The 27,769-nt window shown below is 37.1% G+C and overlaps 1 protein-coding gene across 1 annotated transcript in view; it reads right to left on the reverse strand.

Annotated features, from left to right (window-relative positions):
* Positions 1–27,769, reverse strand: part of COL24A1 (collagen, type XXIV, alpha 1) — a 197,112-nt gene that overhangs the window by 9,982 nt on the left and 159,361 nt on the right. The window contains exons 36-41 of the mRNA XM_005874588.2: positions 24,096–24,149; positions 17,121–17,156; positions 10,499–10,534; positions 10,370–10,396; positions 2,850–2,915; positions 2,063–2,231 (exon numbers count right to left, since the gene is read on the reverse strand). Of these exons, the coding sequence (XP_005874650.2) occupies positions 2,063–2,231; positions 2,850–2,915; positions 10,370–10,396; positions 10,499–10,534; positions 17,121–17,156; positions 24,096–24,149 (388 nt within the window). The remainder of the gene's footprint in view (positions 1–2,062; positions 2,232–2,849; positions 2,916–10,369; positions 10,397–10,498; positions 10,535–17,120; positions 17,157–24,095; positions 24,150–27,769) is intronic.

Below are 27,769 nucleotides of genomic sequence, written 5' to 3' on the forward strand. Positions count from 1 at the left end.
GTCTCCACTGAGGGCCTAGGAGAATCAAATGGGGCCTACAGTTAGCCTATAGAAAACACTAAGGCTGAAAAAGTATTGAGCTGGTATATTAATTCCAGAATAACAGGCTTAGAGTATTGAAACTGCACCTTATTCCAAATGCAATGACAGATATTCTTGAATGAGGTAAAGCTAGGCTCCAATTTGTATGGATGCCCCTTTTCTTCCTAGAATGGGGTCCTTTGAAAGCCTAAGTCCTACCTTAGGTGGACCACAGATTCTTGCTTTTGACCTCTAGCCTTATGAAGCCATCAAAGGCACTGCTCGGTTCTAAGCACACCCAGAACAAAAGTAGCTGTAGCTGTTGTGCTCTCTCCTCTGTCTTCTCCAAAATCTTGGCTTGACAAGGTATGGGAACAACCAAAGTGTCTTTGATAGATGATTAGATACAGATAATGTGGTACAAACAGGGTAGGGAAATGTTTGTATGGAAAATAATACAATACGTAATAAAAAATAATATAAGAATAAACTCTGTGTTTCCCATACTCACAGCTGTAAACCTACTTTTGCTCCACCCTATATATACAGTGGAATACTGCTCAGCCAGAAACCTTTTTTGCCAGATTTTTTTGTAGCTTGTTCTCATACCTCCTCTTGATATTGCTCAAATGTTACTTTCTCAGAGATGTCTTATCTAACTTCACCCCCATTCCATTTTCTATCATATCCCTCTTAACTGGTGTGTTGTGTTTCTCTATAGCATTTACCACCTAGTGATAAAAGTATTTTTGGGCATAAAGACCATTCTTATATATTGCGATCCACACCAATTAACTATTTCTCCAAAAAGGAAGGCAGACCTTGAATTAGATTTCATTGATCTGTATGTCTTATGATGTCTTTGTTCCTTTCAATTCTCTAGAATTGCATTTTTATGCCCTCAATAAAGGGAAAGAATCTAATTTAGAATTATCATGGACAGCTATAATTATAAATATTATTTTAGTTTTTATACTAATCGAGGGTATAAAATATATGTATAAGTTAAACATTTTATTAATATATAAAATTAATATTTTTATTGTATTTTTTAGAATGGAAGTAGATGTTTGTTGACAAGAAATTGTGTGTGTGTATGTGGTATGTACATATAAAATTAAAATAAATAAAATATGGACTACTATTCACCCTACAGAATGATATAGTTTAGTTTTTCCCCCAAATCAGCTTATGTGTCATTGTGTTGGTACTAGAGTTTTTAGTAAAAACTAAGAACTATTAAAATTGACTGTATGGCTGACTAATAAAAATTAAAATTAAATGACATATTGTAGCAGATAGGATTTTCCCTTGTTATCATCAAATAATGATGACTACTCCACTCACTTTAAAACTTTTCCTTGCCCCCCCCAAAAACATTCAGTAAGAAAGTTTATAATTTGCCCCCCCCGAAACAAACAAACAAACAAACAAACAAACAAACAAAAAACAAACAAAAAAATTTTTCTTGCTGATTCTACTCTATATTTATTTTGCACATCTAGTTAATGGTTACTGGGGTACCTGTGTAGAGATAAGAAAATTCCAAAAATAAGAAACCACTCAGCTTTTGTAGTCACCAATTGTGAAATGAGGCATGTAAATTGCATTTTGTGTAAAAACGATAATTTTAGGAGGTGGAGGGAGTTCTGTGATATGTTTCTTTATGTTGCTAACTTTGGGGGTCCTGATAGAGGCTCCTGTCAGCCCAAAAGTCCTCCCTTCCCATTTTAATTTTAACGTGAAGGTGACACATTCCAAGAACAAAGTGTAAGCAAGTGATACAGGAAGGTAAGAGTGGGGAAAGTTAGGGATCAATAGGATGTGTAGTAGAAAACCTTTGCAAGGTGAGCCCTCAGAAAAGGATACTCTGAAGCATGTCTTCCTCAAAGAGTATTTGGTTCTTGATGACATTAAAATGCCTTCTGTCAGGGTTTTATCAAAATAATTAATATTTGGAATGAACACACTGCAAATATCAAACACACTGAAATGATTAAATGAAATTACACATCTGAGCTTGAGGAAACCAAGAATTTACCATCTGATACTTTGTGTTCACAGTTGAGCAAATCTTTGCAGATTCGTGCTGGGTTATCACGTGTGCCAAGAGGATTCTTGATGCTGTGCAGTAAATTGCTAAGGTAGTTCAGGGTTTTGAATATCTCTGCACTGTAGTCAATTAAAGTCACTTCAGTATTCTGGTAGCTCTGCCAAGTCATCATAAAAATGATGTTAGCAAAAACACATAGAGTAGCCATTAACAATAGTAACTCTAATAATCAACACAGATCAACGCAGAAGAAAAATGTATTCCTATTGTGTGCAATGTTTTGGGAGTAGGATGTAAAAAATGGTTTATCTTTAAATATAGGCATTTGTGTATGCTTTATTAATTTTGATCCTAAATAGAGATTAAATTTACACTAGAAGTCTAATTTTCAAGCTGGCATAAATATAACAATTACTATGCCTACTACAAAATATATTTTTTAAAAAATCATACATTGAATAGAGTTTAAATAAGAAAAATAAATAGTGATGATAGGTTTCATGTTAAGAAATGGCAATTTCATTTTGTTATTTTTCTTTGATACTACCACATTCCTTATAAAAATCCTTTAATAATATTACATTTTTATTTTAAATGTATCCCCTATGTATATTTCTATTTATTAAAATCACTTACTTTGTCCTTAAAATGGCTCCATTATTTTAAATCTGTTTTAGGTATAATATTTGAGATAAACCCACATGTTGGCCTCCGAAAAATTTCTGTTTAATTTGTATACTGAGACTGCCAATGTAAATAAAGCTAGACATATTACCTCCATCTGTAGGGCAGTATGTGATTCAAACAAGGCTTGAATAGCAGCATTGATATCCATTTGTTTCTGTGTAAAACAAAACTATTTTAGATCAGCAATAAGATCAACACCAAGTGCTCTAAAGCAAAGGCTGTAAATTCTGAAAGCACTGCTGTTAAAAGTATACTAGACTTAGTATCTGAAAGGGGTTTATACCTCTATGGTTAGACAGATCTTGCAAATATTACCTGGCTATCTGAAAGGACAATATGCTGCCTTCATCCAAATTTCTAAAGTCTCCTAATTAAAAAAGGCCCAACTCTAGAGCTTTCCAATGAAAAACTATTTGTTGCTGCTGCATGAACACACACACAAAATTACTCAAGAGGAAGAAGAATGAAATATGACCCCCTCGGTTAATAAATTGTAAAGTGAAGAATAAATAACTGTAGTAATTTTTGAGTTACATTCTTGGAAGGAAAATAGAATAAATACTACTGTGTTGAGGTAGTCACATTAGTTTAATCTGATACTTCTGCGGTCTTAAAAAACAATTTCTAAAGTTGGAAAATGTACCATTAGTCCCCAAAGAAATAATACAATATAAATCCAATCTCCTCCTACATTTAATAAGAGATATTTTTAGAGAAAGACTCAGCAAAACCATTAGTAAAAATCTTTCTTGTGTTTTAGTTTTTAAAAGGTTGGAAACTGAGAAGCATGAGTTGAGAGAAAGTTCTGAGAAATGGCATCTGTATGAGCCAATCAAGCAATCTAATTTCTTTCAGAATGATTGTACTGCTAAGAGAATCTTTTTACTTGGAGGTCCATATAATAGAAACTGTTTTCAACAGATCTTTCATAGCTCATGGTTGGTAATTTGAAAAACTATTTAAAATGATGGGACAATCAATAAAATGCATTCTTCCTTGCCACAACATGTGGTTTTCATATTGGAAAATAATTGAATCATTCTGTATACATATACTGCCAAACACTGTGATACAAATTGAGGATAAAATGGTGAGCAAAAAAGAAAATTGCTCCTGTGGAGCTGAAGTTCAAAGAGGGAAAAAAGCATTAACCACATCACCTCAAAAGTACATAATTACAAATTGTGGTATGTGCCATTAAAGAAAAGAACATGGACCTCTAAGAGAAATTAGGGATTCTGAATCAACTCTGGAGGATAGAAGAGGTTTGGAAAGGAGAGACCAGGGAAGGCTTCCTTGAAGTTGTGACTTCTGAGCTGAGATATGAAGAATGAATATGATTATTAGAAGAAGAGGTTGGGAGGGCTTTGTAGGTAGAAGTAATTAACAACCTTGCACAAAGGCCATGAAACAGAGAAGCATGGCCTATTCAAGAAGCAGAAAGGGTTAGCCTAAAAAGTTCTGTGCAGATTAAATAGTTTATGTGAATGGGCAGATTTTGGATATGAGTCACACAAAAATATTGGCACTAAACATGGACAACTGAATTCAGTAATAAACAATAGCCACCTTCATATTTTCCAGTTGGTTTGTAATTAGGGCTTTAATCTTGCAAAACCTAGCATAGCAGTTCTAAAATATTCAGACTTAGGATCCTTTTGCACTTTTAAATATTAGTAAGGGCTGTAAACAACTTTCTTTTATCTGAGTTATAGCTTTTGATATTTACCATAGTAGAAATAAAAACAAAATTTAAAACTTGTATTAATTACTTTAAAACAACAAATCCACTATATGTAAATACAAGCTATTTTTTAATGAAAAGTAATTAAAATTTTCCAAAACAAAATAGTAATAAGCGTGGTATTGTTTTACACTTTGTTCATCTCTTAATTATCTGGACTAATAGGAGATAGCGGATTCTCCTATTTGCTTCTGTATTTAATCTGTTATATATTATTTTAGTTGAATTATATGAAGAAAGATGGCTTTATAGAGATACACAGCTGGAAGAAAGATTATTTTAGTATCTTTTCAGATAATTTTGGTATTCTTTCTTAAAGTAATTTAAAAAAATATATTTTTATTGATTTCAGAAAGGAAGGGAGAGGGAGAGACAGAAGCATCAACCACATTGGAGATCCAGCCTGCAACCTGGGCATGTGCCCTCACCAGGAATTGAATGTGACCTCCTGGTTCATAGGTCGATGCTCAACCACTGAGCCAGGCCAGCTGGGCATGGATATTCTCCTTTGATACTATATCAAAACTTGACAAGTGGTAGTTTCAATATCAATAGAGAGATAGAAATTAAAGAACCAAATTCTGTAGTTGAAAGACATAATAACTGAAATGAAAACTTACTAGAGAGGGCCCTAGATGGTTTGGCTCAGTGGATAGAGCCTCGCCTGTGGACTGAAGGGTCCAGGCTCGATTCCAGATAAGGGCACATACCTTGGGTGCAGGCTCAATCCCCTGTCCCAGGTCCGGGCGGGTGCAGAAGGCAATGGACTGAAGTGTCTCTGTCACACAGATGTTTCTCTCTGTGTCTCTCCCCATCCCTCCCACTCTCTCTAAAAATCAATAAAAAATATCCTCAAGTGAGGATTTAAAGTTGTTTTTTTTTTTTTTTTTTTTACTAGAGAGACCCATCAGTAGATTTAAGTAGACAGAAAAAAGAATCAGTAAATTTAGAGATAGGTTTATTGAGGTTATCCAGTCAGAGGAGTTTAATGAAAAAGAGTGAAGAATGTGAAGAGACTCAGAGACCTATAGGACAAATTAAAGCACAGAAACATATGCATAATTAAATTTTCAGAAGAAGTGGAGAGAGAGAAAGTGGCAGGAAAAATATTTTAAGAATAGTGACTTAAAATGTTCCAAAATTTGTGAGAAACATTTATCAAAAGATCCAAGAAGCTCAATAAACTCCATAGACACATCATAATCAGAGTGTTAGAAGCTAAATATACAGACAGAAACTTGAAAGCAGAAAGAGAGGAGCAACTCATCATGTCCAAAAGATCCTCAATATCAGCAACTGATTTTTTAAAAATATATTTTTATTGATTTCAGAGAGGAAGGGAGAGGGATAGAAAGATATAAACATCAATGATGAGAGAGAATCATTGATCGGCTGCCTCCCGCATGTCCCCCACTGGGAATCGAGCCCGCAACCCGGGCATGTGCCCTTGACCAGAATCGAACCTGGGACCCCCCAGTCCACAGGCTAACGCTCTATCCACTGAGCCAAACCAGCCAGGGCCAGCAACTGATTTTTTATTAAAATAATAAAGATGAGAAGGCAGTGGGATTACATTTTCAGAGTGCTGAAAGAAAAGGACTGTCAACCCAAAATTTTATATCCAGTAAAACTATTCTTCAAAAAATGAAGAAAAATTAAGACATTTTCAGATAAACAAATACTGAGGCTGTTCATCACTAGCAAGTCTTTCCTGAGAAATAATATAGGAGAGACTTTTAGGCTGAAATTAAAGGATACCAGGCAGAAAATTGAATTCACATGAAAAAATAAAGAGCACTGGTAAAGGTAACTATATGGGTAAATCTAAAAGACAGTATAAATCCCAAATAGCCATAACAATCTTGAAAGGAAGAACAAAGTTGGAGGTCTCACACATCAATTTAAAAACTTACTACAAAGCTACAGTAATCAAAGCAGTGTGATATTGGTATAAAGATAGATACATAGTCCAATAGAATAAAACTGAGTCCACAAATAAATCGTCATATATAGTCAAATAATTTTTTACAAGGGTGCTAAGACCATTCAGTAAGGAAAGAAGAGTCTTTCCAACAAACAGTGCTGAGAAAATTTGATAAACACATGCAGAAAAATGGAGTTACACCCTTACCTTACATCAGATACAAAAATTTACTCAAAATGGATCAAAGAGTTAAATATAAGAGCTGAAACTATAAAACTCTTAGAAGTAAGTATAGGGAAAAAGCTTCATGACATTGGATTTAACAATGATTTTTTGGATATGACACAAAAAATAAGGCAACAAAAGAAAAAGGAAATAAACTGGCCTACATAAAAATTGAAGACTACTGTGCAAAGGACACTATCAACAGAGTGAAAAGGCAGCCCATGGAATGGGAAAGGATATTTGCAAATTACATATCTGATAAGGAATTAATATTCAGAATACCTAAAGATTTCCTACAACTTAACAAAAGCAACAAAACAAAAACAAGCAACCCAATAATAAAAAAAGTGCAAAAACATTTTTCTAAAGAAGATACATAAGCCAATTTTTCCAAAGAAGATTTTGACTAGACATTTCCTCAAATGAGATATATAAGCCAATAAGCACATAAAAAGATGAACAACATCACTAATCACTAGGGAAATGCAAATCAAAACCAGAGTTAGGTACCACTTCACACCCATTAGGATGGCTATTATAAAACCAAATAGAATATAACAGGTATTCTCAAGACGTGGAGAATTTAGAACCCTGTGCATTGCTGGTGAGAAAGTGAAATGGTGCAGCTGCTGTGGAAAACAGTACAGCAGTTGTGCAAAAGGTTAAGCATGGAATTACCACATGATCCAGCAACTCCACTATGCTGAAATGTACTTAAAGCAGGGAGTCTTAACAGATGTTTGGACACCTATGTTCATACCAGCATTATTCACAATAGCAAAAATATGAAAGCAATCCAACTGTCCATCTGGACAAACAAAATGTGGTAATACACACAATGACACACGCTACAATGTGGATGAACCCTGAAGACATATGTTTAGTGAAATAAGCCAGTCGAAAAAGGAAAAATACTGTATGACTTCACTTCTATGAGGTACCGAGAGTAGCCAAATTAATAAAGATAGAAAGTAGAATGGTGGTTGCCAGGGGCTAGGGAAAGGGAGGAATGGAGAATTATTATTTATTGAATATAGAGTTTCAGTTCTGGAAGAAGAAAAAAATTCTAGGCATGGTTGCACAACAATGTGAATGTACTTAATACCATTAAGCTGTACACATAAAAATTATTAAAATGATAACTTTTATGTTATGTATATTTTACCACAATTAAAATAATAAATAAATTAATATGTTCATTATCCCTTACACCTAACCAGCTCACTTCTGGAAATTGGTCCTATAGATATTCTGTGAACTGATATGTATATGAATAACACATTTGTACTGTTTGTGTCAGGAAACGATTGGGAACAAATTAGGCACCCATTAATAGAAGCCTGAATGGATGAATAAATTGTACATTTTGAAGTGAAATGACCATGTTTCGTTTTGTGTGTGGCAATAAAAACACAATGACTTTTAGTAGATTAGTAGTATACAGCTTGGTGCTGCATTTATGCTAAGGTACCAGAAATTTTAATCAACTCAATAAAAAAGGCAACTTTTATCAATAGCCATTGAAAAGGAAAAAGGTCATAATACTTGGCCACTCATGGATTTTGTTGGCAATATCTATAATCATATAATTCCCAATGTATTCACAAAGCTCACTTCATGCCTGACCCATAGTAGGCATTTAATGTGTTGACTGTTAATTTTTCTCAAGGGTAGCCTTTAGGGAAGGCAGGCCCAGAGAGACTATTAAGATAATTTGCTTTGGAAGTCATTCAACAACATTTAAGAGTGCATATCTGAATGTTAAACTTACATTAGGTACAGTGAGGGAATCCCAAAGAAGTAGCTTCCTCCATGTATTCTAGTTAGAACATATTCTTACATGAAAATCACTTACTGTTTATAGAAAGGTGACATAAAATAGAATACAGAGAATGAGTTATCAGATTGGGGAGACCAACAGGGAGACCAGGAAGCTTCATTATAACTTGGGGGAGTATAATTGTCACATTTCTCTCACAATTTGTTTGAATGAAACGTGGACCTGGTCAGGGTACTCCAGTATTTTGAGAAGTGTTATTTTCCAGGCATCTTAAAATCACTGGATGATGCAAACATCGATGGGATAGGAACTGATGTCAGGTCACACACTTCTCCAGGTTGAAGTAATTGCTTATTCTAGGGGACCAGGATGGTACCAGCAGTTGTAACCACTCAAGTCACCAATCCAGGTTTCACAGTTGACCCATTAATTAGAATAATTGAATTGAAAATTCCTTATCTCATTTAATGATTTAAATGATTACTGTTCCCCCCACATCAGACACAGACATATATACACATCCTATTCTTCCCTTTATCCCACCAATCATTTTTGGTTGTTTGACTTCTTATTTATTTCTTTGTTAGTTTTTAGGTATCTTACCATGTGCCCTGAGTTTCGGTCATCACCATGGTAATTCAAAAGCACCATCAATTTATGTCCCTTTTCCTGAAACACTTCCCTCTAGCTATTCTATTTTAGGAACTTGAGTAACTTACTTTGTTTTTAAAAGGGAATGAGATTAGAAATTTTCAAACTTTTCTTATCTTGACCCATGGTAAGAAATACATTTTACATCATGACAAGATTCACACAAACAAACATATATTTAACTGAAAAGTTTTGCAATACAATATTTATTCTTACTAGTGGAGATATACTGATTTTTGTTTTATTTATTTATTTTTTGCTTTTATATTGACCCAAGGTGAAAGGAAGAACAGAAAAGTTGACAGTAATTTGAAGATTTAAAGAAAGACATCTGCATTGATATTCATTCCAGGGAAGGTTTCATTAATCAGATGGACAGAAAGGGGGAGTAATTTTTAAAAATCATAGAGAAATGAACCTCCCATTTCCAAGGAGACAGTCTTCCTTATGGCACTTTGCTTGAAAGTTATTCCCTACCCTGATGAAAAGCTGAGAGGGATGAAGAGTTCCTGACTTCTGTGAGTAGGCCATAATGATCAACCAACTAGAACGCCACAGATCCAAATGACACTAGAGAAGCACGTGGAAATAAGTAAGGCTTGGAGGGCATGGGACTGGCCATTGTTTGGGATAGCGTCGCCAACAGTGGATCTCATTTATGCAGGAAATCTAACCAAGGACCATTGTATTTGACCAGGATGCTGTAGGGGTGGGGTGTGGGTGAGGTTGGGGATAGAAGGAGATCCCTTATAGATGGCAGGAAGATAAAATGGATACAGAATACAAGGGAAACAAAGCTAGGAACAGGAGAAGCCAGGAAATAGTACCTGACAACGAGGCAACAGAAGCATTGCCTGAAAGATAAGGGAAGCAAGTTTTGGGTTGTAATAGGTAACAAGAAAATACATAAGAAGTCTGAGGGCTTCTATAGCCACCAACAACTGGGAAAGATTCATATGAAGCTTAACAAGTGAATAACTCTGATTGGGAAAAAAAAAGGAGAGCTAGGGACCAGATGTAGGAAGAAATGGAGGGAGTTAATATTTTTTGACCAATCATTATGTCAGGCACTGTGCCGAGTGCTTTACTTCTTATTTAAAGCCATCTCTATTTTAGAGACAAGAAATCTGAGGCTTGGACTTGATGTTATTATAGCTGGAAAGGTTCTATATCAGATTAGCAAAAAGAACAGAGGCAGGTAAGAGGGGCATGGAGGGAGTTAACGGGAGCTTTAGAAAGTTAATGAGTCACTAAGAAAAAATAAACAAAACCAAGAAAACTTACTCTTGGGCCTGGTGCTCCAGGTGGACCCTATGATATAACAAATTAAAAAAAATTTATTCAGTAGATATCTCAAGTCAGGCAAGCACATAAGCCTCAATGATACTCAGATATAAATACAAATAAACTCACAGGAGGCCCTGGTTGACCTCTTGGTCCTTGGGGACCCTAGAAGAAATGGAGACAAAGCACAATATGTATATATTATGCTTTTGGTTTGATATAAACAAGACAACGAATAGTCAACCTCTAACATTGCCTTTTTGTGTGAGGCAAATCTTAAGATACAGAGTTGTATTAAAATTGTATGCTCTTGCATTGAGTTATCACCCACATTCATGAACAAACCAGATATTTATTTTCATGTATTACTTATATTAGAAACTGAACTTATTCACATTAATAAACCATCATAAATATACCATTTAAAAATGTTAATACTAAGTATGTTTTTCCCATTATTTCTATCTAACATTCACCTAATTGTCAAAGATGAAAATTTCAGTGTTCTTAGATATCTCTCTTTCCTTCAACATCCACCTATAAGTTGGTTACCAACTATATTGATTTCACCTCTAAATATTTCCAAAATACTACTTCTCCATCCTCACAGCCCTATCTTAGTTCAGTGCTAGTCATGTTCTGTGAACTGAATGTTTGTTTCTCCCAAATTCATATACGGGAGCCCTAATCTCCAACGTGACGGTATTTGGAGGTGGGACTGTGCAAAGGTCATGTGGAGCCTTCCAACAATATAACATTTATTAGTTCTTTTTTTATCGGTCTTGCTAACACACCATTAAGGAAAAGTAATGAATGGTAGTGGTCTTTTAAGAGGAGACACAAGAGAGATGATCTCTCTCTCTCTACCATGTAAGGAGGGTGACCTTCTGAAAACCAGGAAGAGAACCCTCCATCAGACTTGAAATCTGTCAGCAGCTTGATTTTGGACCTCCCAGGCTTCAGAACTGTGAGAAATAAAGACTTGTTGTTTAACCCTTCTAGCTGATGGCAATTTGTTAAAGCAGCCCTAGCTAAGACTCCATGTTTTGCCTGGATTGATCTTCTGATTTCCTGCCTGAATTTATTCTCTCTACTATGCTAACTACATTCTACTTATAAAATGGAAATCTAATAGTGTAATTACTTAGTTGAAATTGTTCAATGGCTCTTTATTGTTTAGATGATAGAGTATAAACTTCTGAATTGTGATAGCCACCATTTATTGGGAACTCACTAAATGCCAAATTGTGTGCTATATTCCCATTTTACAGTCAAGAAAAGATAGTGGTTAAGTAGCCACAAATAAGGGGCAGCTAGGATTAAAATTCAAGTCAATTGGATACAAAAGTCTATGTTTTTAGTTAATGTGCACCTGTGCCTCTCTTCAAGGTCTGGGCCTCACTTCCACTCGCTTACCCTCACCCCCCCGCCCCCAACATATCCAACACTCCATCTATAACCAACTACTTATAGATCTCTGAATCTTCCAAGTTCTTTCATACATGTATTCTTTTGCATGTACTATTTCTTGTCTAGGAATGTTCCTTCTTACCTTTTCTGTCTGTTTAACTCCCATTCTTCTTCCAATACTTCTTTACTGGTAAAACTCGATACCGAACTGCCAACCCCATGTCACCTCCCTCTTGCTCAACTAACTACTTCTTCTGCATTCCACAATACATAACACATTGGAAAGTCCCCAGGGACCCTTGAAAGTGAGTTAGTCATCTTTTCATTTTCTGAAACAAGAATATTGCCTAATACACAGTAGGTGTTCAAAAGTTGTTATTGAATGAGAGAATGAATAATATCAAAATTAGCTATATTAATTTAGAAATTAGAATAGTTAAAACATGCATAGCAAAATGTGAAAAGTTAGTTGACATTTTCCAAAATAAAACAATAATAATCACGATAGAATGGGGGTTACCAGAGAGGAAGGGGGCTGGGAGAAGGGAAAAATGGGTTAAGAGGATCAGATATATGGTAACAGATGGAAATTAGACTTTTTGGGGTGAGCACGCAATAGAATACACAGATATTGAAGTATAATGCTCTATACCTGAAATTTATATATCGGTATTAACCAATAAAATTAAAAAAATAAAGTTCACTCAAAATTTGCTTTGCTTTATGGTCAACTGAATGTTAAGACTATATTGGGTCAAATTTAGATTATGGTTAAAATATTAAAAAGCAAAAGTTATCTTCTGCTGAATTTTAAACAATGTTGTTTTAAGCATGTTTTATTGCCAAAGCTGTTAATTTTAAATATATTATGACTAGAAAAAATAATACATAGTAACTTAAAAAGGGTAGAGTTCTCCAATACCATGCCTGCTGGGCATGTCTTTGCATAATATATCATTATAACTTAAAGTAGAGAATGTATAAAACATATACCTCAGAAGCTACATGATAAGTTACAGAAGGCTGTCTTGGAGATAGCCTTTTAAATATATAGAGGCTCAGAGTTTGGCTGTGTGTGTTTCTCCATTCTGGATCAACATGGTAAAAATAAAGTTGACATTTCACCCCACTTAGCATATTTCTGACATTTGCAAAAATCTCACTGATGGTTCAGTACAAAATATATATCTTCTTTGTGACTTTGAAAGAGACATTTATCACAGAAAGAAATGATTACTTATACTGCTGATTTTATTGAGTTCATTGTAGCTTGTTTCCCAGAATAAGTCATATCACCACAAATATGCTCAAACAAAATACTTCAAACAAGACAGGGCAGGACAACCCCAATCTGCACAGAACAGGGCAATTGCCCAAGTAAAACAAAATGTTATTCCAACAATATAACATTTATTAGTTTTTTTTATTTCTGTTACTAACACACCATTAAGGAAAAGTAATTCACTCTCTTTAGTTATTATATAAAGCAGTTTATAATAAAACTCAATTGTCTATGTTAATTTTTTAAAGGTAACCAAATTAAGGTGAATAGTTATGGTGGTTTTGGCTATAGTGAAAGCACCACCTTTGAAAATAGACTTTCTCTTGATTTAATTCCAGAATTTACTGATGATTCTCTAAAAATAACATGTTCTATCATTAGACTTTGAAAATAATGATAAGTGCATATCCTTGAACCAGAGTATTTATGTAAATACAACCATGATTTAGCTCCATAATCTTTAAGTTGGCGTAGCTAAACAGAGCTTTCCTTTTCTCCTTTATAAATTGAGAAGCTTGCATTATGGGATGTTTATCAACAGCCCTGGTCTCTACCCACTGGATTCCACTAACTCGTCCTTTCCCCTCCTCCTTGGGCACTGGAAGTTTGTACCTTAATTATGAAGAGTGCTATGGTAACCCACAGAGCAAAAGACTAATAAGTATATTAATTCAGGAAACACTACTCTACTAGCTTAAATTGAAAATAACTATTAATTTTAGGGAATAGTATGCATTTATTAATCAATTCACTTCTCAAATAGTGCCTACGACATGGCGAGCTCTGTCCTGGACATGTAACCAGTAGATCAGACAAAGTTCCCTGCTCTCATGAAGTTTAAATTCTAGCACAGGAGACAGAAAATAAATAATTTCAATTAGTGCTAACAGCCATGAGGAAAACAAAACTGGATATTATGAAAGAAAATGAGCAGGAATAACAAGACAGGGTAGTCATGGGAGGTTTCTCTAAGATGATATTTGAGCAGAGACCTGAATAATGAGATAAAAACTAGTCATTTGAAGAGGAGGTGAAAGAATTTTCTAGGTAAAAGGAAGCCATGTTCCAATGAATAGAAAGACATTCATTGTAGTTGGCAAAGAGAAAATGGTACATGAGAGTGGAGAAGTAAACAGGGCAAATTCCTGTAGGGCCTTGTAGAGCAAGTGAGGAGGCATAGGGAGGCTTTAAGGAGGAGAGTGATATAATCGGACTTATATTTTTACAATATTACTCTAGTTGCTACGCAGGGAAAGGGTTTTAGTGGGGAAAAGTGGAAGAAATAAAAAGAGGGCTGGAGTCCAGGGGAGACTACAGTGCCAGGGCTGAAGAATGAGGGAAGTAGATGGATTCAGAATAGTAATTGGAGCTCACAAGAATTAACTTCTACTTTAAAGGACTGTTATTTATTTATGTTCTATGCTTTTGTCCATTCTTTCACGAGGGGCTTCTTTATTTTTCTTTTATGTAGAAGCTCAGACTCTTACAGCTGGAAGTAGGTATGCTCTAATTCTTACTCAGTGCGGGAGTAGCAGTCCTGTAACCCGGAGAGACAGCCAGTAGGCTTCTACTGAGAGATCCTATCTCACAAAACTATCTTGTGAGATTCATTATTATATTACACAGGTCATTATAACATTGAAATCAGGCTAGCATTCCATATGTTTAGTCAATAAGTACCTACTTTATGATAATTATGTGTCAGGTACTATGATAGACTGGGAATTATGTGGTATCACAAAACTCACCATCTTTCAGGGAGCAAAGCACAGAAACTGAAAATCCAATGCAATAAATAAGCCATTTAAATTTTATTTTCTAGAGCTACTCACATATATTCCTTCTTCCTCAAGGCAACCTTTCAAATATCTGAAGACAACTATCATGTCCCAACACCCCAAGCCTTCTCTAATTCTTTTACTAATAATTTATTAAATATTTATTGAATACTCACTATAAGACAGACACTGCTTTAGGTGTTGGGGACACAGTATTAAAACAAACAAATAAAATTTCTGGGTCATGGAGCTTACTTCTAGTGAGGGGAGATATAATAAGCAAAAAAACCCCCAAACTAATAAATGGGCAGCATGTCAGGTGGTAAGAAAATAGGTCAAGGAAAAATAGGAAATCTCAGGCAGGTGAAATGGGCAGCATGTCAGGTGGTAATAAATAGGTCAAGGAAAAATAGGAAATCTCAGGCAGGTGGGAGGATTGCTATTTGACATAGACCAGTCAGGAAAAGCCTCTCTGAGAAGGGGACATGTAAGTAAGGCACTAAAGAACAGTCGCCAGGCATTGTACTTGGTCCTGGTATTCTGTCCACAGGTGGCAGTGGGGTGAGGCTAAAGCATCAGCAAGTCCACCCTGAGCGGGTTATCTTTAAATTGAAACCTCAAGATACATAGGAACCTCAGGGATAAATCGTATGGATGAGAAAAAGCAAGTGCAAAAACCAGGAGGTAAAGAGAGAACAAAGAGAATGCGAGGGATGACCAAGCTGCAGTGTAGCAAAGGCTAAATATCCCAGATATTTCAACTGGATTTTTTTAGGACATGGGTGTCCGATACATCACCAACCTAAGAGAGCCCTCCTCTGGAGGTACTTTAATTTTGTCCATGTCCCCCGATGGGGGTGGCCATATTTCTTTCAGTGCAGCCTCAGACTGCAGGCAGGCATAATCCATTTGATTTGTAATCCATCGGAGCCACTAAATGTTTTTGTTGTTTTTTCTCACATGAAATAGTTGTGAAATAGGTACTTGAGGTTTCCTAGTCCTGATGGAAACTTATGTTCCAGTCCGAGAGGGTGGGGCAGGGAGGCAGCTGGAGACAGACGGGTTTGGAAAATGGGCTAATTCCAAGCCCCCCACATTTCCCTTTTCCCTTTCCTCCCCTGCTGGGGGATATGGCTGCACTGTGTACATACATCCTTGCTTCCTGTTCTAGTAAGCCTGCTGAGAAAATGTGAGAAATTTCTGCAAATTAAGCACATCTATTTTAACACTCTTTGGGGTTTTGGCTCTCTGAAATCACATTATTTCCATTCTTTTGCTAATTAATATAACTGTAACTTTATTATTCTGCAGCCCAAGCATACCCCAGGGTGAAAAACAAAAATCTCAACTGTCACTATGTAATGTTGTTATCTTTTAATCAAGACTTTACATCTACCTTTAAGTTTATTCTATGTGCCTTCTGTTCTTGGTTTCAATCCCCTTCATTTCACTCCGTGCCTGCCCTGTTTGCGGCTGCTGCTTTAAAAATTCATTTGTATCTGTTGGGAAAGTGGCCCCTTTACAGAATATCTTCTTTAATTCAGAAGAACTGGCATTCCAGAAAAGTAGGAGGAAATAGTGCCATTTAGGTCCCCAAATGGCTGTGTATCTGTTTGCTCAGCCGCTCACCATTGTTTCCAATGGGCTGAAATACACAACTAATGACTTGCTTCTGCTTTGCAGACCTCGCAGCTGCTGACTGGACACAGTGGGTGACACCTAAAGTGACCTGGCAGTGCTCTGGCAGCACCTGTGAGGAGGCTATCCTTCTCCTGATGCCGGGTAAGGCAAGTATTCCATTTCACACAGGGACCTGGGAAGGATGTGACAGGCAGGTTCTTAAATAAGTTTAGGATTTACTAGTTTTCACTACTCTATCCCACATGTTAGTTCTACTCCCTGAAAATTATCGTTTTACTTTTATTCCACAAGAATCAGATACATAATAATGAGCACATCAAACAAGGTCCTTGCTTTCAAATAGCTTATACGCAGTGATGGCCAACCTATGACAGGCGTGTCAGAGGTGACACGCGAACTCATTTTTTTGGGTTGATTTTTCTTTGTTAAATGGAATTTAAGTATATAAGATAAATATCAAAAATATAAGTCTTTGTTTTACTATGGTTGCAAATATCAAAAAATTTCTATATGTGACACGGCACCAGAGTTAAGTTAGGGTTTTTCAAAATGCTGACACGCCGAGCTCAAAAGGTTCGCCATCACTGGCTTATAGCCTAGTGACAAGTGATTCTACAACCACAGAGTCAGTTAAACTTACAGTTTCACCTCTAAAGCCTTTGTCACCTCTGGGTCCCTAAAAGAAAAAAAAAAGATGTTATTTAGTGTTATTGATAGTTATTTACCAAACATAGTTGAGGTTGTTTACAGAAACATAACAATTTGTTTTTAATCTAGCATGACTTGTTTATACATTTATATAAATTCTAGTTGTTTTCTTTTCCTAAGGAAAAAAAGAGTAAGACAAAAACAAAAACAATCTATTGATTTATCTTGCTGTCTGTTTTGCAATCCCTAGCTCCACCTTAAAGAGGGACAGGGATAACAGCTACATATTTATTCAAATAAGTCCAAACAGCTGATTGACAGTCCATCACAACAATTTAGAATGGAAATTATAGGTTAAATCCTTCTATTTGTTTTCCTCAGGCCTTGAAAAACCTTGTTTCTAGGGAGGTTTCCGCTTCTATCCTCTTCTCATTCTATTCCTCCTTCTGAACTGATTCCCAATGATGTGCTATATACATTTGCATTCAGTTTAAAATACGTTCTAATTTTATTTCAAACTTCCTCTTTGACCCATGTGTTATTTACAGATGTGTCATTTAATTTACAAGTGTTTGAAGATTTTCCTAGTATCTTTCTAGTTTATAGACTTTTAGTTTAGTTCCATTATGGTCAAAGAACACACTTTATTTGACTTCAGTTTTTTTAAGTTTAGTAAAATTTGTTTTATGGCCCAAAATATGATCTATTTTGGTAATGGTTCCATTGCATTTGAAGAGAATGCATAATCTGCTATTGGGTAGATCTACTGCTTTTTAAACTGTTAATATTTTTGTGTTCAACCTTGTGGAAACTATATATACAGTTTTTTAGTAAAAATGAGATCCTACTACTCATCTTTTCTGTAACCTGGATTTATACCTTTACAATATAATATGAATATTCTTCCATACACATTCCTTTAGATAATTATAATTTTAATAAATTGTGATAATATTTTATTGAATTTCAGATTAGATTTTTTCTAACTTTTGTCATAATAATTAATACTGTGATAAATATCTTTATGCTTAAGAAAATTCTGATAGAAATTGCCCTGACAGATTGTTTGAAATTGAAGGCACACCTGCAATAAATGGGAGTGTATACTGCTTTTGAAATGTGCATGTTCTGTCATTCTTTGTTAATCTTGCAGACAAAAAATACTACCTCATTTATTCACCATTTGTATTACTTCTTTTGTATTTGCTATGTTGTCCTTAACCCATTTAAAACTAGGATGCTAACTTTTAAAAATTTATTTTAAGATATGTTTACATATTTTGTTACACCCTCCACTACCTCCAACCCAGTATGAACAAGTTGGTACATATCTCATTATAGATTATTCTAATCAAATATTGACAAATATGTTTATATATATTTGGAATGATTGGTCAGGGTTTATAATATTAATATCATATTACATACTCTTTATGCATCATATTTTTCATACTTAACAATACATTATAAGATAACTGCAAGTCAGCCAAATTAGATATAACTAATTTATTTAAATATTTGCATTATCCTATATAATAAAAGGCTAATATGCAAATCGACCCGGTCACTATGACGTGCACTGATCACCAGGGGGCAGATGCTCAATGAAGGAGCTGGCCCCTGGTGGTCAGTGTGCTCCCACAGGAGCCTAGCCAGAAGCTGGGCTCATGGCTGGAGAGTGCAGCGGCAGTGGCGGGAGCCTCTCCCACCTCCGTGGCAGCACTAATGATGTCCGCCTCTGGGGAGCGGGGTAAGCCAGCAGTTGGACATCCCCTGAGGGCTCCTGGACTGTAAGAGGGCACAGTCTGGGCTGAGGGACCACCCCCCACCCCCCAAGTGCATGAATTTTGTGCACCAGTCCTCTAGTATTCCATAAAATGGTTAGACCACAAGATATTCAGCCATTCTTCTACAGATGAACATTCATGTGATTTCAAGCTTTTTTGCCTATACGAACTGTGCTATGAAAAAAAATCTTTTAAAAATTTCCTTAGTGTATTAAGTGTTTTTTATTCCTATGGGATAAATTCCATTAAGTGGAACTGCTTGGTCAAAGGATATATATATCTACATTAAGAAAAGAGAAACATGCAAATTGGTGTCACTCCGCTATGCCCACCAGCCAATCAGGTGAGTATGCAAATTAACCCAACAAAGATGGCAGTTAATTTGCATATTCAGGCTTGGAGCGAAGACTGAAGATGGCTGAAGACTGAAGACGGCTGAAGATTGAAGAGGCTTGGCTTCTCTTCTGTGGTCGGAGCGAAGGCCTGGGTCCCGGGTGCCAGAGGAAAACTGGTGCCGGCAGCCAGGGGAAGGAAGGCCTATTGCACGAATCTCTTCGTGCAATGGGCCTCTAAAATATATATTAATAGTTATCTTTCTATAAAGGCTGTAATTCACATTTCTACCAGTGATAAATGAGAGTACTGTTCTTCCTACATCCCTTTCTGAGAGGTCGGATATAATATCTCATTATTACCTTAGTTTGCATTTTCCTAACTAATAGTTACATAGCATCCTTTCAAATAATTATTGATCTTTTGAATTTGTTCTTTGTTTTTCTATTGAGTTTTCTATTTTTTTATACCAATTTCGAAAAGCTCTTTATATGTTAGCCCATTATATATTGTATGCTTTGCAATTATTTTTTCCCAATTTATACAGAGGTGGACAAAAGTAGGTTTATAGTTGTGAGTACATGAAACAGAGTTTACTCTTATATTATTATTTCTTTTACAGTTTTCAGATTTCCTATTTTATATAAAAGGTCTCCCTAACCCTTAAGCTATATTCTAGTTTTCTAGATAACTTTCTAAAAATTTTAATTGTTTCACTTTTCTTACATTAAAGTATTTCAAAGTTCATCTGGGATTTAAAGAAAAATTGGGCAAAATAGGGTTTGAGTTTCTTACATGGTGGTGGGACTAAAAGTAAACCCATCTCCCTTCCATGACACTGGTGTAGGAGTGCATATGTGGTTGAATCCTGGTTGATAGACATAAGAAAAATACAATGGGAGACTTCTGAAAAAAAGTTTTATGTTTCCAAAGATAGAGTTATAGATCACTTTTCACTTTGGATAATTATGTCTGGAAGTGACTCCTCAGAAATGGTAGCCATCTTGCTATAAATGTAATTATGAAGCCAACGTTGAGGATGGTAGAGTAGAGATATGGAGATAATCTGTTCTTGGATAATATGATTGAGTCATTAAATTAACCAAATCTGAAGTCCCTTCCTACCTCTGAGCTCCCCATAATATGGCATAAACTTCCTTACTGATAAAGCAGTTTGATTCAGGGTTCCTATTACTTGAAGCCAAAATCATTCTAACTGATATACCATTTTTGCTATAATTAAATTCCTCTATATATTCTGAGATCTAATTCTGGTCTCTAGCCTATTACACTGATGTATTTGTGTATTTCTTTGTACTACCATGTAGTTGCATTTATAATGACTTTAAAATAATGTTTTCTCATTTAGAAAAGCAAGTCTCTCATCCCCTACCACTGTTTTCTTTCACAAAGTTTTGGCCATTCTCAAGTGCTTATTCTTTCATAATAAACTTTTCTTAGAAGTTTCTTTTTAGTATAGAAAAAATTGAATATAAAAAAATTTGACATGTATGCTGAATATTATAAGGGCCCTAAGGAACTATTTATAAGCAAAACACTGTTAGGCATTTTAACTGCATCATTTCTTTATCATGTTTTCCTTGACCAATTAATATTTCATATTTTTGACAGAGTTCAACCTTCCATAATCAGAACAGAATGTGTTCCAAAGTTTGCTGAAGAACCACCCACTGAAATATGAGAATTCTCCCTCTTACAATGCCCCACTTAGACTAGGAGCTCTGAATGGTAAATGCTGAAAGTCTAGAGAAATGTCGTTATACATTTAATTTTTTAAATTAAAAATCCAGTAAATTTGGCAGTGAATTCTTTAAATTTACCAAAGAGAATAGTATACTTAACACTATAAGTATAACATGGAAGCATCTCATTTTATATTTTAAAACTTTGTGTCTCTATAACACTTTCAAATACTTGAAAACTTTGATTCCCTGTGGGGGAAGCTTTCTTCTCCAAGTCTCAATTTGCCTATTTCTACTGCATTCTTGCTTTTGTATGTTTAGACTATTATTAGAACTGTAAATCTCTCTCAAGACCATCTCTCCAACATTGTCTTATTTTTATCTTATTTCATAGCCAAATTTCTTAAGGCACTGGCATATATTAACTATCAGTTTCCTTTCCAAACAGCTTGAATGGGTGGAAAGAGCACCGACCTTGAAATAAGAAACATCAGCTATGTAATTCCCTAGCTTCATCACCCTGAATAACTAAGAGACCTCAACTATATCCTTATGTCTTAAGTGGAAAAAATAATATTCACTCCCAAAGTTTGCTGTAAGAATTTGAGAAAAACTATCCTATATAATAAAAGGCTAATATGCAAATAGACCGAATGGCGGAACAACCAAACAATTGGTCGCTATGATGTGCGCTGACCACCAGGGGGCATGTGTGGAACATGGCAGGCGTTGGCCCCAGCGGGATGGTGGAGCAGGTGAGCAGGGGCACCAGACCAAGGTGAGGCGCCAGTCGCTGTCATTGGGGCGAGCCTCTGGTGGTTACTAAAAATTTTTTGCTCCTGCCCACTGTGGTCCTGCCGGGTGCTTGCACCTGTTGCCGGCGCTGGCCCCACTCACACCCACTTCCAGCATCAGAGCTGCTGCTCACACCCGCTGCCGGTGCCTGACACTGGTCACGATCACTTGGTGCCATCAGTGGGTGTGAGTGGTGGCTGCTGGTTCTGATTGCCCCTGAGAACTTCTCCACCTCCCCTGCTCCTGAGGGGCGATTGGGGCAGCAGTCACTACTTGCACCCACTGATGGCACCGGTCCCGCTCACACCCGCTGCTGGTGCCGGCTCCAATTGCGCCACACTGTCAGCGGGTGCAAGCGAGGCCAGCACGGTCAGCACATGGGAGCAGTGGCAGCTGGAGAGGGGCTGCTGGCAGACAGGGGAATGGGGGCCACGGTGGGAGGGGCTGGACAGGGGCACTGAGGATGGGCTGAGACCAGCCCCTGTGCCTACTGCAGCCTTGCGGCCCATAGTTCCTTTCAAGGTGCACAAATTTGTGCACTGGGCCCCTAGTCCTATCTAATAATAGACAAACATGGTAATTGACCATAGCAGCAATCAAGCTATGAGGGGGAAGGTGGGGGGTGAAAGGAGCTATAGGAGCAGCTCTGGCTGGAGACTGAAGACTCTCGCTGTAGCGAGGAGCAAAGACTGAAGTCTCCAGCCGCAGGGAATACTGTGTCCAGAGCAAAGATGGAAGGCGGTGGCCAGAGTGAAGGTTTGGGTCCCAGGTGCCAGAGGAAAACTGGTGCTGGCAGCCAGGGGAAAGAAGGTGTATTGCACCAATCCGTGCAAGTCATCATTGATGTTTCTCTCTCTCCCTCTCCTTTCCTCTCTGTAATCAATAAAAATATATTAAAAAATCTATACTAATAAAAGCTTAGGTGGTCCTCATGCCCTCGTGCGCCACCCTCACGTCGCCACAAGATGGCCGGCAGGGGAGGGCAGTTTTGGGCAATCAGGCATGCAGGGGAGGGCAGTTGGGGGTGACCAGGCCAGCAGGGGAGGGCAGTTGGGGGCCATTAGACTGGCAGGGGAGGGCAGTTGGGGGTGAGATCAGGCCTGTAGGGGAGGTCTGTTGAGAATAACCAGGCCTGCAGGGCAGGGTGGTTGGGGGTGACCAGACCTGCAGGGGAGGGCAGTTAGTAGTCAATCAGGCCGGCGGGGAGTGGTTAGGGGGTGATCAGGCTGGCAGGCAGAAGCGGTTAGGGGCAATCAGGCAGGTGAGCAGTTAGGAGCCAGCGGTCCCAGATTGTGAGAGGGATGCCCGACTGCTGGTTTAGGCCCAATCCCTGTGGGTCCTAGATTGGAGTGGGTGCAGGCTGGGCTGAGGGACACCTCCCCCCCGTGCATGAATTTCGTGCACCAGGCCTCTAGTAAAAGCATAATATGCTAATTAGACTGGATGTCCTTCCGGACGTCCTTCTTTCCGGACAAAGCCATAGTGGGTAGGGGCTGCGGCAGAAGTGGCAGAGGCCCCCAGCCGCAGTGCTGGTAGGCAGGGGCCAGGGCCAAGGCCCTTGCATGAATTTCGTGCATTGGGCCTCTAGTTATTAAATATTTTATCTACTTCCTTCTTCACTGTTATCTGTACTCTATCTTCTAATGCAACTTATTCTCTAAGATCACTATTAACTACCTCCTTGAAACTCATCTAGCTTAACTTTATACTTTTCTGATTTTCTTATTCTTATCAATGATTTCTTTCCTTTATAGTGGGCCCTTTATATCTTAGCTGTCTGCTCTTCTTTTGCTATGCTCTTTTCTTTTTCTTTTCTTTTTTTAAATATATTTTATTGATTTTTTACAGAGAGGAAGGGAGAGGGACAGAGAGTCAGAAACATCAATGAGAGAGAAACATCGATCAGCTGCCTCCTACACACCTCCCACTGGGGATGTGCCTGCAACCAAGGTACATGCCCCTGACCGGAATCGAACCTGGGACCGCTCAGTCCACAGGCCGACGCTCTATCCACTGAGCCAAACCGGTCAGGGCTATGCTCTTTTCTTAAGAACTGATTCTTTTTATTGCTTTAGTGATCACCACTATGCTTATGATGCTCAAACCCTCCTCCTCAACACTAGTTCTATTTTCCTTTCTCAATTCCCATTTTAATGGATACCTCACTATATGCACCTTCTTCATTATACAAATGATTTCTAAGTTCTCAGAAATCACCTTTCAGATCAAAATGTACATCTATTTTGCCCTTTGCTTCTTAAATACCCAGGGTGATCCTTTGTGGAATACTTTAGAAATAAGATTAAAGGGAAAAAAATGAAAAAATGACCTGTGTTTTGATAAACTTACAGTTCTACCTGTTGGGCCTGTTATACCTTCTCTGCCAAGGGGGCCAGTGTTTCCCTGTAGGAGTAAAAGAAAACAGTCTCATTGCCAATATAATTCAGAAAAATTCTAGAAAATTTCTTGTGCAATGGTAAAATAGTCCATGTCTGCATAACTTTAGTTTTTATTAGAAAATTTTATAGTATTAACAGAAAGCACAGTAATTTTGATTTGTGTGTGTGACACAATTCTACATCCTACATAATAAAAACCTAATGTGCAAATCGACCAAATGGTGGAACAACCAGTCGCTATGACGTGCACTGATCACCAGAGGGCAGACAGTCAACCGGTCAACCAGTCACTATGACATGCACTGACCGACAACCAGGGGGCAGATGGTCGACCAATTGCTATGATGTGCACTGACCACCAGGGGGCAGACGCTCCAACTGATAGATTAGCTTGCTGCTGGGGTCTGGCCAATCGGGACTGAGTAAGACAGGCCGGACACACCCTAGAGCCCTCCCACAGCCCCTACCTGGCTGGCCAACCTCCTGCATCCCTCTCAGGCCCCTATCATGCACTGGTGGGGTCCCAAGGCCTGGCCTGCACCCTTTTGCAATCTGGGACCCCTCGGGGGATATTGGAGAGCCTGTTTTGGCCCGATCCTGCAGGCCAGGCTGAGGAAACCCAATGATGCATGAATTTGTGCACCGGGCCTCTAGTATTATAATACTTTCCTATCAGGAGAGTTACATTGGTATAATTCCTAACAAACTGATAAATCAGCATTATAATTTTTATGTATTGGTAACTTCAATAATGCCATTTCATATGTGTGTCATTATATAAAAATGCAATTAGTTTATATAAAAAGACTACATAGAATGATAACAAAATTTTGCATAAATTACTTTGTAGATGTTGAGGAAACAGATGTTTGAGTGACATTTAACATGGAATTGAGAGAAAGTATGAGAAAGAATCAGAGAGCAGCATATGTGACAAACTAAACTTCAGTTTCTTCATCTATAAAATAAGAATGCTTACTTCATAGGGCCACTGTGAGAATTAAATGTGACAAATGATTTTGAAATGGTAAGCTTTTATTTGATTATTATGATAATGTTAAATAAGCTAAATCTTTGTTCTATTTCTCCCAAACTAGGTATAGAACCTATCATTTCTTAATGCATGTAAACTACTGATTTTAGTTATTTACCCTCAACCTCTACTTCAACTTCCACTAGCTGCAAATTTCATACTTTCTGGCTCACTTATGTATTCCAGGTCAAATTTCACACTTTCACCTGGAATACAAAATGTAGGTATCTAACAGGATTTCTCTTTTCCCAACTATTGGTAAGGTACAAAAAATACTATCAGTTGAGGTAATTATAATGCCATGCAGCCCATTAATAGATAGCTTTAATATTAAGTTGGCCTAGAATGAGAAATTACCCAAAACTCTAAAAGTAGTCTAATGGAATCTCTTAAACACAACGATTTTGTGTGGTGAACACACAATTCCATGTACAGATGATGTATTATAGAACTGTACACTTAAAACCTACATAATTTTATTAACCAATGTTGCCCCAGTACATTTAATAAATTTTAATAAAAACCAAAATGGTTGCATTGGCTCAGTGGGTAGAGGGCTGGCTGTAGACTGAAGGATCCTGGGTTTGATTCCAGTCAAGAGCATATAACTCGTTTGCAGGCTTCATCCCTGGCCTTGGTTGGGGGCAGGTGCAGGAAGCAACCAATTGATATCTCTCTCTGTCTCTGCCCCTCCCTTGCATTCTCTCTAAAAATCAATGGAAAAATATCCTTGAGTGAGAATTAACAAAAAACACACAACCCCCCCAAAAAAGATTGACTTTAAGTAATCATTTGTAAAGATGATACCCAACTCAAAAATCCACAATCAAATCAAGAGAGATGATTTCTTAACCTAATCAAATATATCCTTCAGATTGGCTTACCACTGGAAAAAAAAAGTAAAGAAAGCTTTCATCTAATAAATGTGACTGTGACCTGACTCTGAAATAATGATTTGTTAAAAGAATGGAGAGATAGTCCAGCCAGCATGACTCAGTGGTTGAGCGTTGACCTATGAACAAGAGGGTTGCAGTTGGATTCCCAGTCAGGGCATATGCCCAGGTGGTGTGCCTGCAGAAGGCAGCTGATCAGTGATTCTCTCTCATCATTGATGTTTCTATCTCTCTCTCCCTCTTCCTTCATCTCTGAAAAAAAGAAAAAAAGAATGGAGAGATATACATGGACTCTATAAAAAGTAGTCCAAAAGAGCAAAAAGAATGGAGATATATACATGGACTCTATAAAAAGTAGTCCAAAAGAGCCAAAAACTGTCTGTTTATCTAAATGTGTCCAAAAGATGAGGTGCTTTGGGTGGTACCAGTTAACTACTAAATACGTATTTGAAATGGTGGATAATTAATCCAGATTTCCTACTTTAATTAATTAAATTTACTTAATTATCAAGTATTTATTGATTATTGAGCAAGAACTATGCACAAGGCCACTTAATAGCCATTTTACTTATGCAATTATTAAGAAACCTTCTAACATATCATTTGCTTACTCAGTTGTGGATTCAAATTCTGGCTCTTCTACATAAGAGTTTTTGAGCCACAGACTTAGTTTCAGAGACTTAGTTTTCCACCTGCAAAATGGGGATAATGGCATCTCTCAAAAGATTTTTATGAGGATTAAATGATATAAGGGACACAACTGTACATCAGTACCTGGTACATAATAGTCTTTGGCTAAATATTAACTTATCAAGATTTTTCACTTCACTCTGTAGTGACTTACCAAATGAATATCCACACTTACAAATTAGCATCTGTGAGCTAGTTACCAAAACTTTAATATTGATGAGCTGATAAAATTTCTGGAGCTGCAAAGCAATATAAGCTCAGATCCTGGCCTATAGATACCTAGTACTTGGTAAGACTCTGCTTAGGGCAGATGCTAGGCAAGCAGCCAACTTCTCTTTGATAATACCAAGAAAGAAGTTAATTATTGAGAATGTAATAAAATTAGAATGAATGGGTTTTAATTAGTGGGGAACTTAATACATGTAAGAACTTAGAGCAATATTTGTCATAGAGAAGCCTATCATATATAACCCACTTGTGGATAATCAAGAATTGCAGTTTATATAAAAGCACCAACTTTTCATGGTTCTTCAGAAATCATAAAAATAACTAATAAAGTTGCACCTGAAGAAATGTTGAGAAGGGGTCTTTAAATAAACATTTCCCATGACAACATGGCTCTTTGTATTACTGAAAAGAATTACTGTGAGAGTTAGGGAAGAGGTGCAGAATTTCAAAAATGACTTTTCATTTAATATTCTGCACAAGACAGTGGTTTTCAATTGTAAAATTCTTCCTCAAGATTCCTTTCTCCTGCATCCGAATCACTTTCCTTCTTCCTCTCTCTGCTCACTCTGTCCACCCTTGCCCTAGCAGCTGCTGCAAGTCATACAGGTATTCTACTACTGTCAAACCATAGTTTATTTCTTTTCAGTTTTATACATCATCTCATCAATTAGGAGATGATGGTTAATAAAAACAAAACATAAAACCAAAAAAGTAAAAAAACAAAAACAAAAACAACTAAACCCAAACAAACCAATAACCAGCAGCTACTAGTGACTTATC

The sequence above is a fragment of the Myotis brandtii genome, unplaced genomic scaffold (assembly GCF_000412655.1).
Source record: "Myotis brandtii unplaced genomic scaffold, ASM41265v1 scaffold446, whole genome shotgun sequence".
NCBI classification, from domain to species: Eukaryota; Metazoa; Chordata; class Mammalia; order Chiroptera; family Vespertilionidae; genus Myotis; species Myotis brandtii.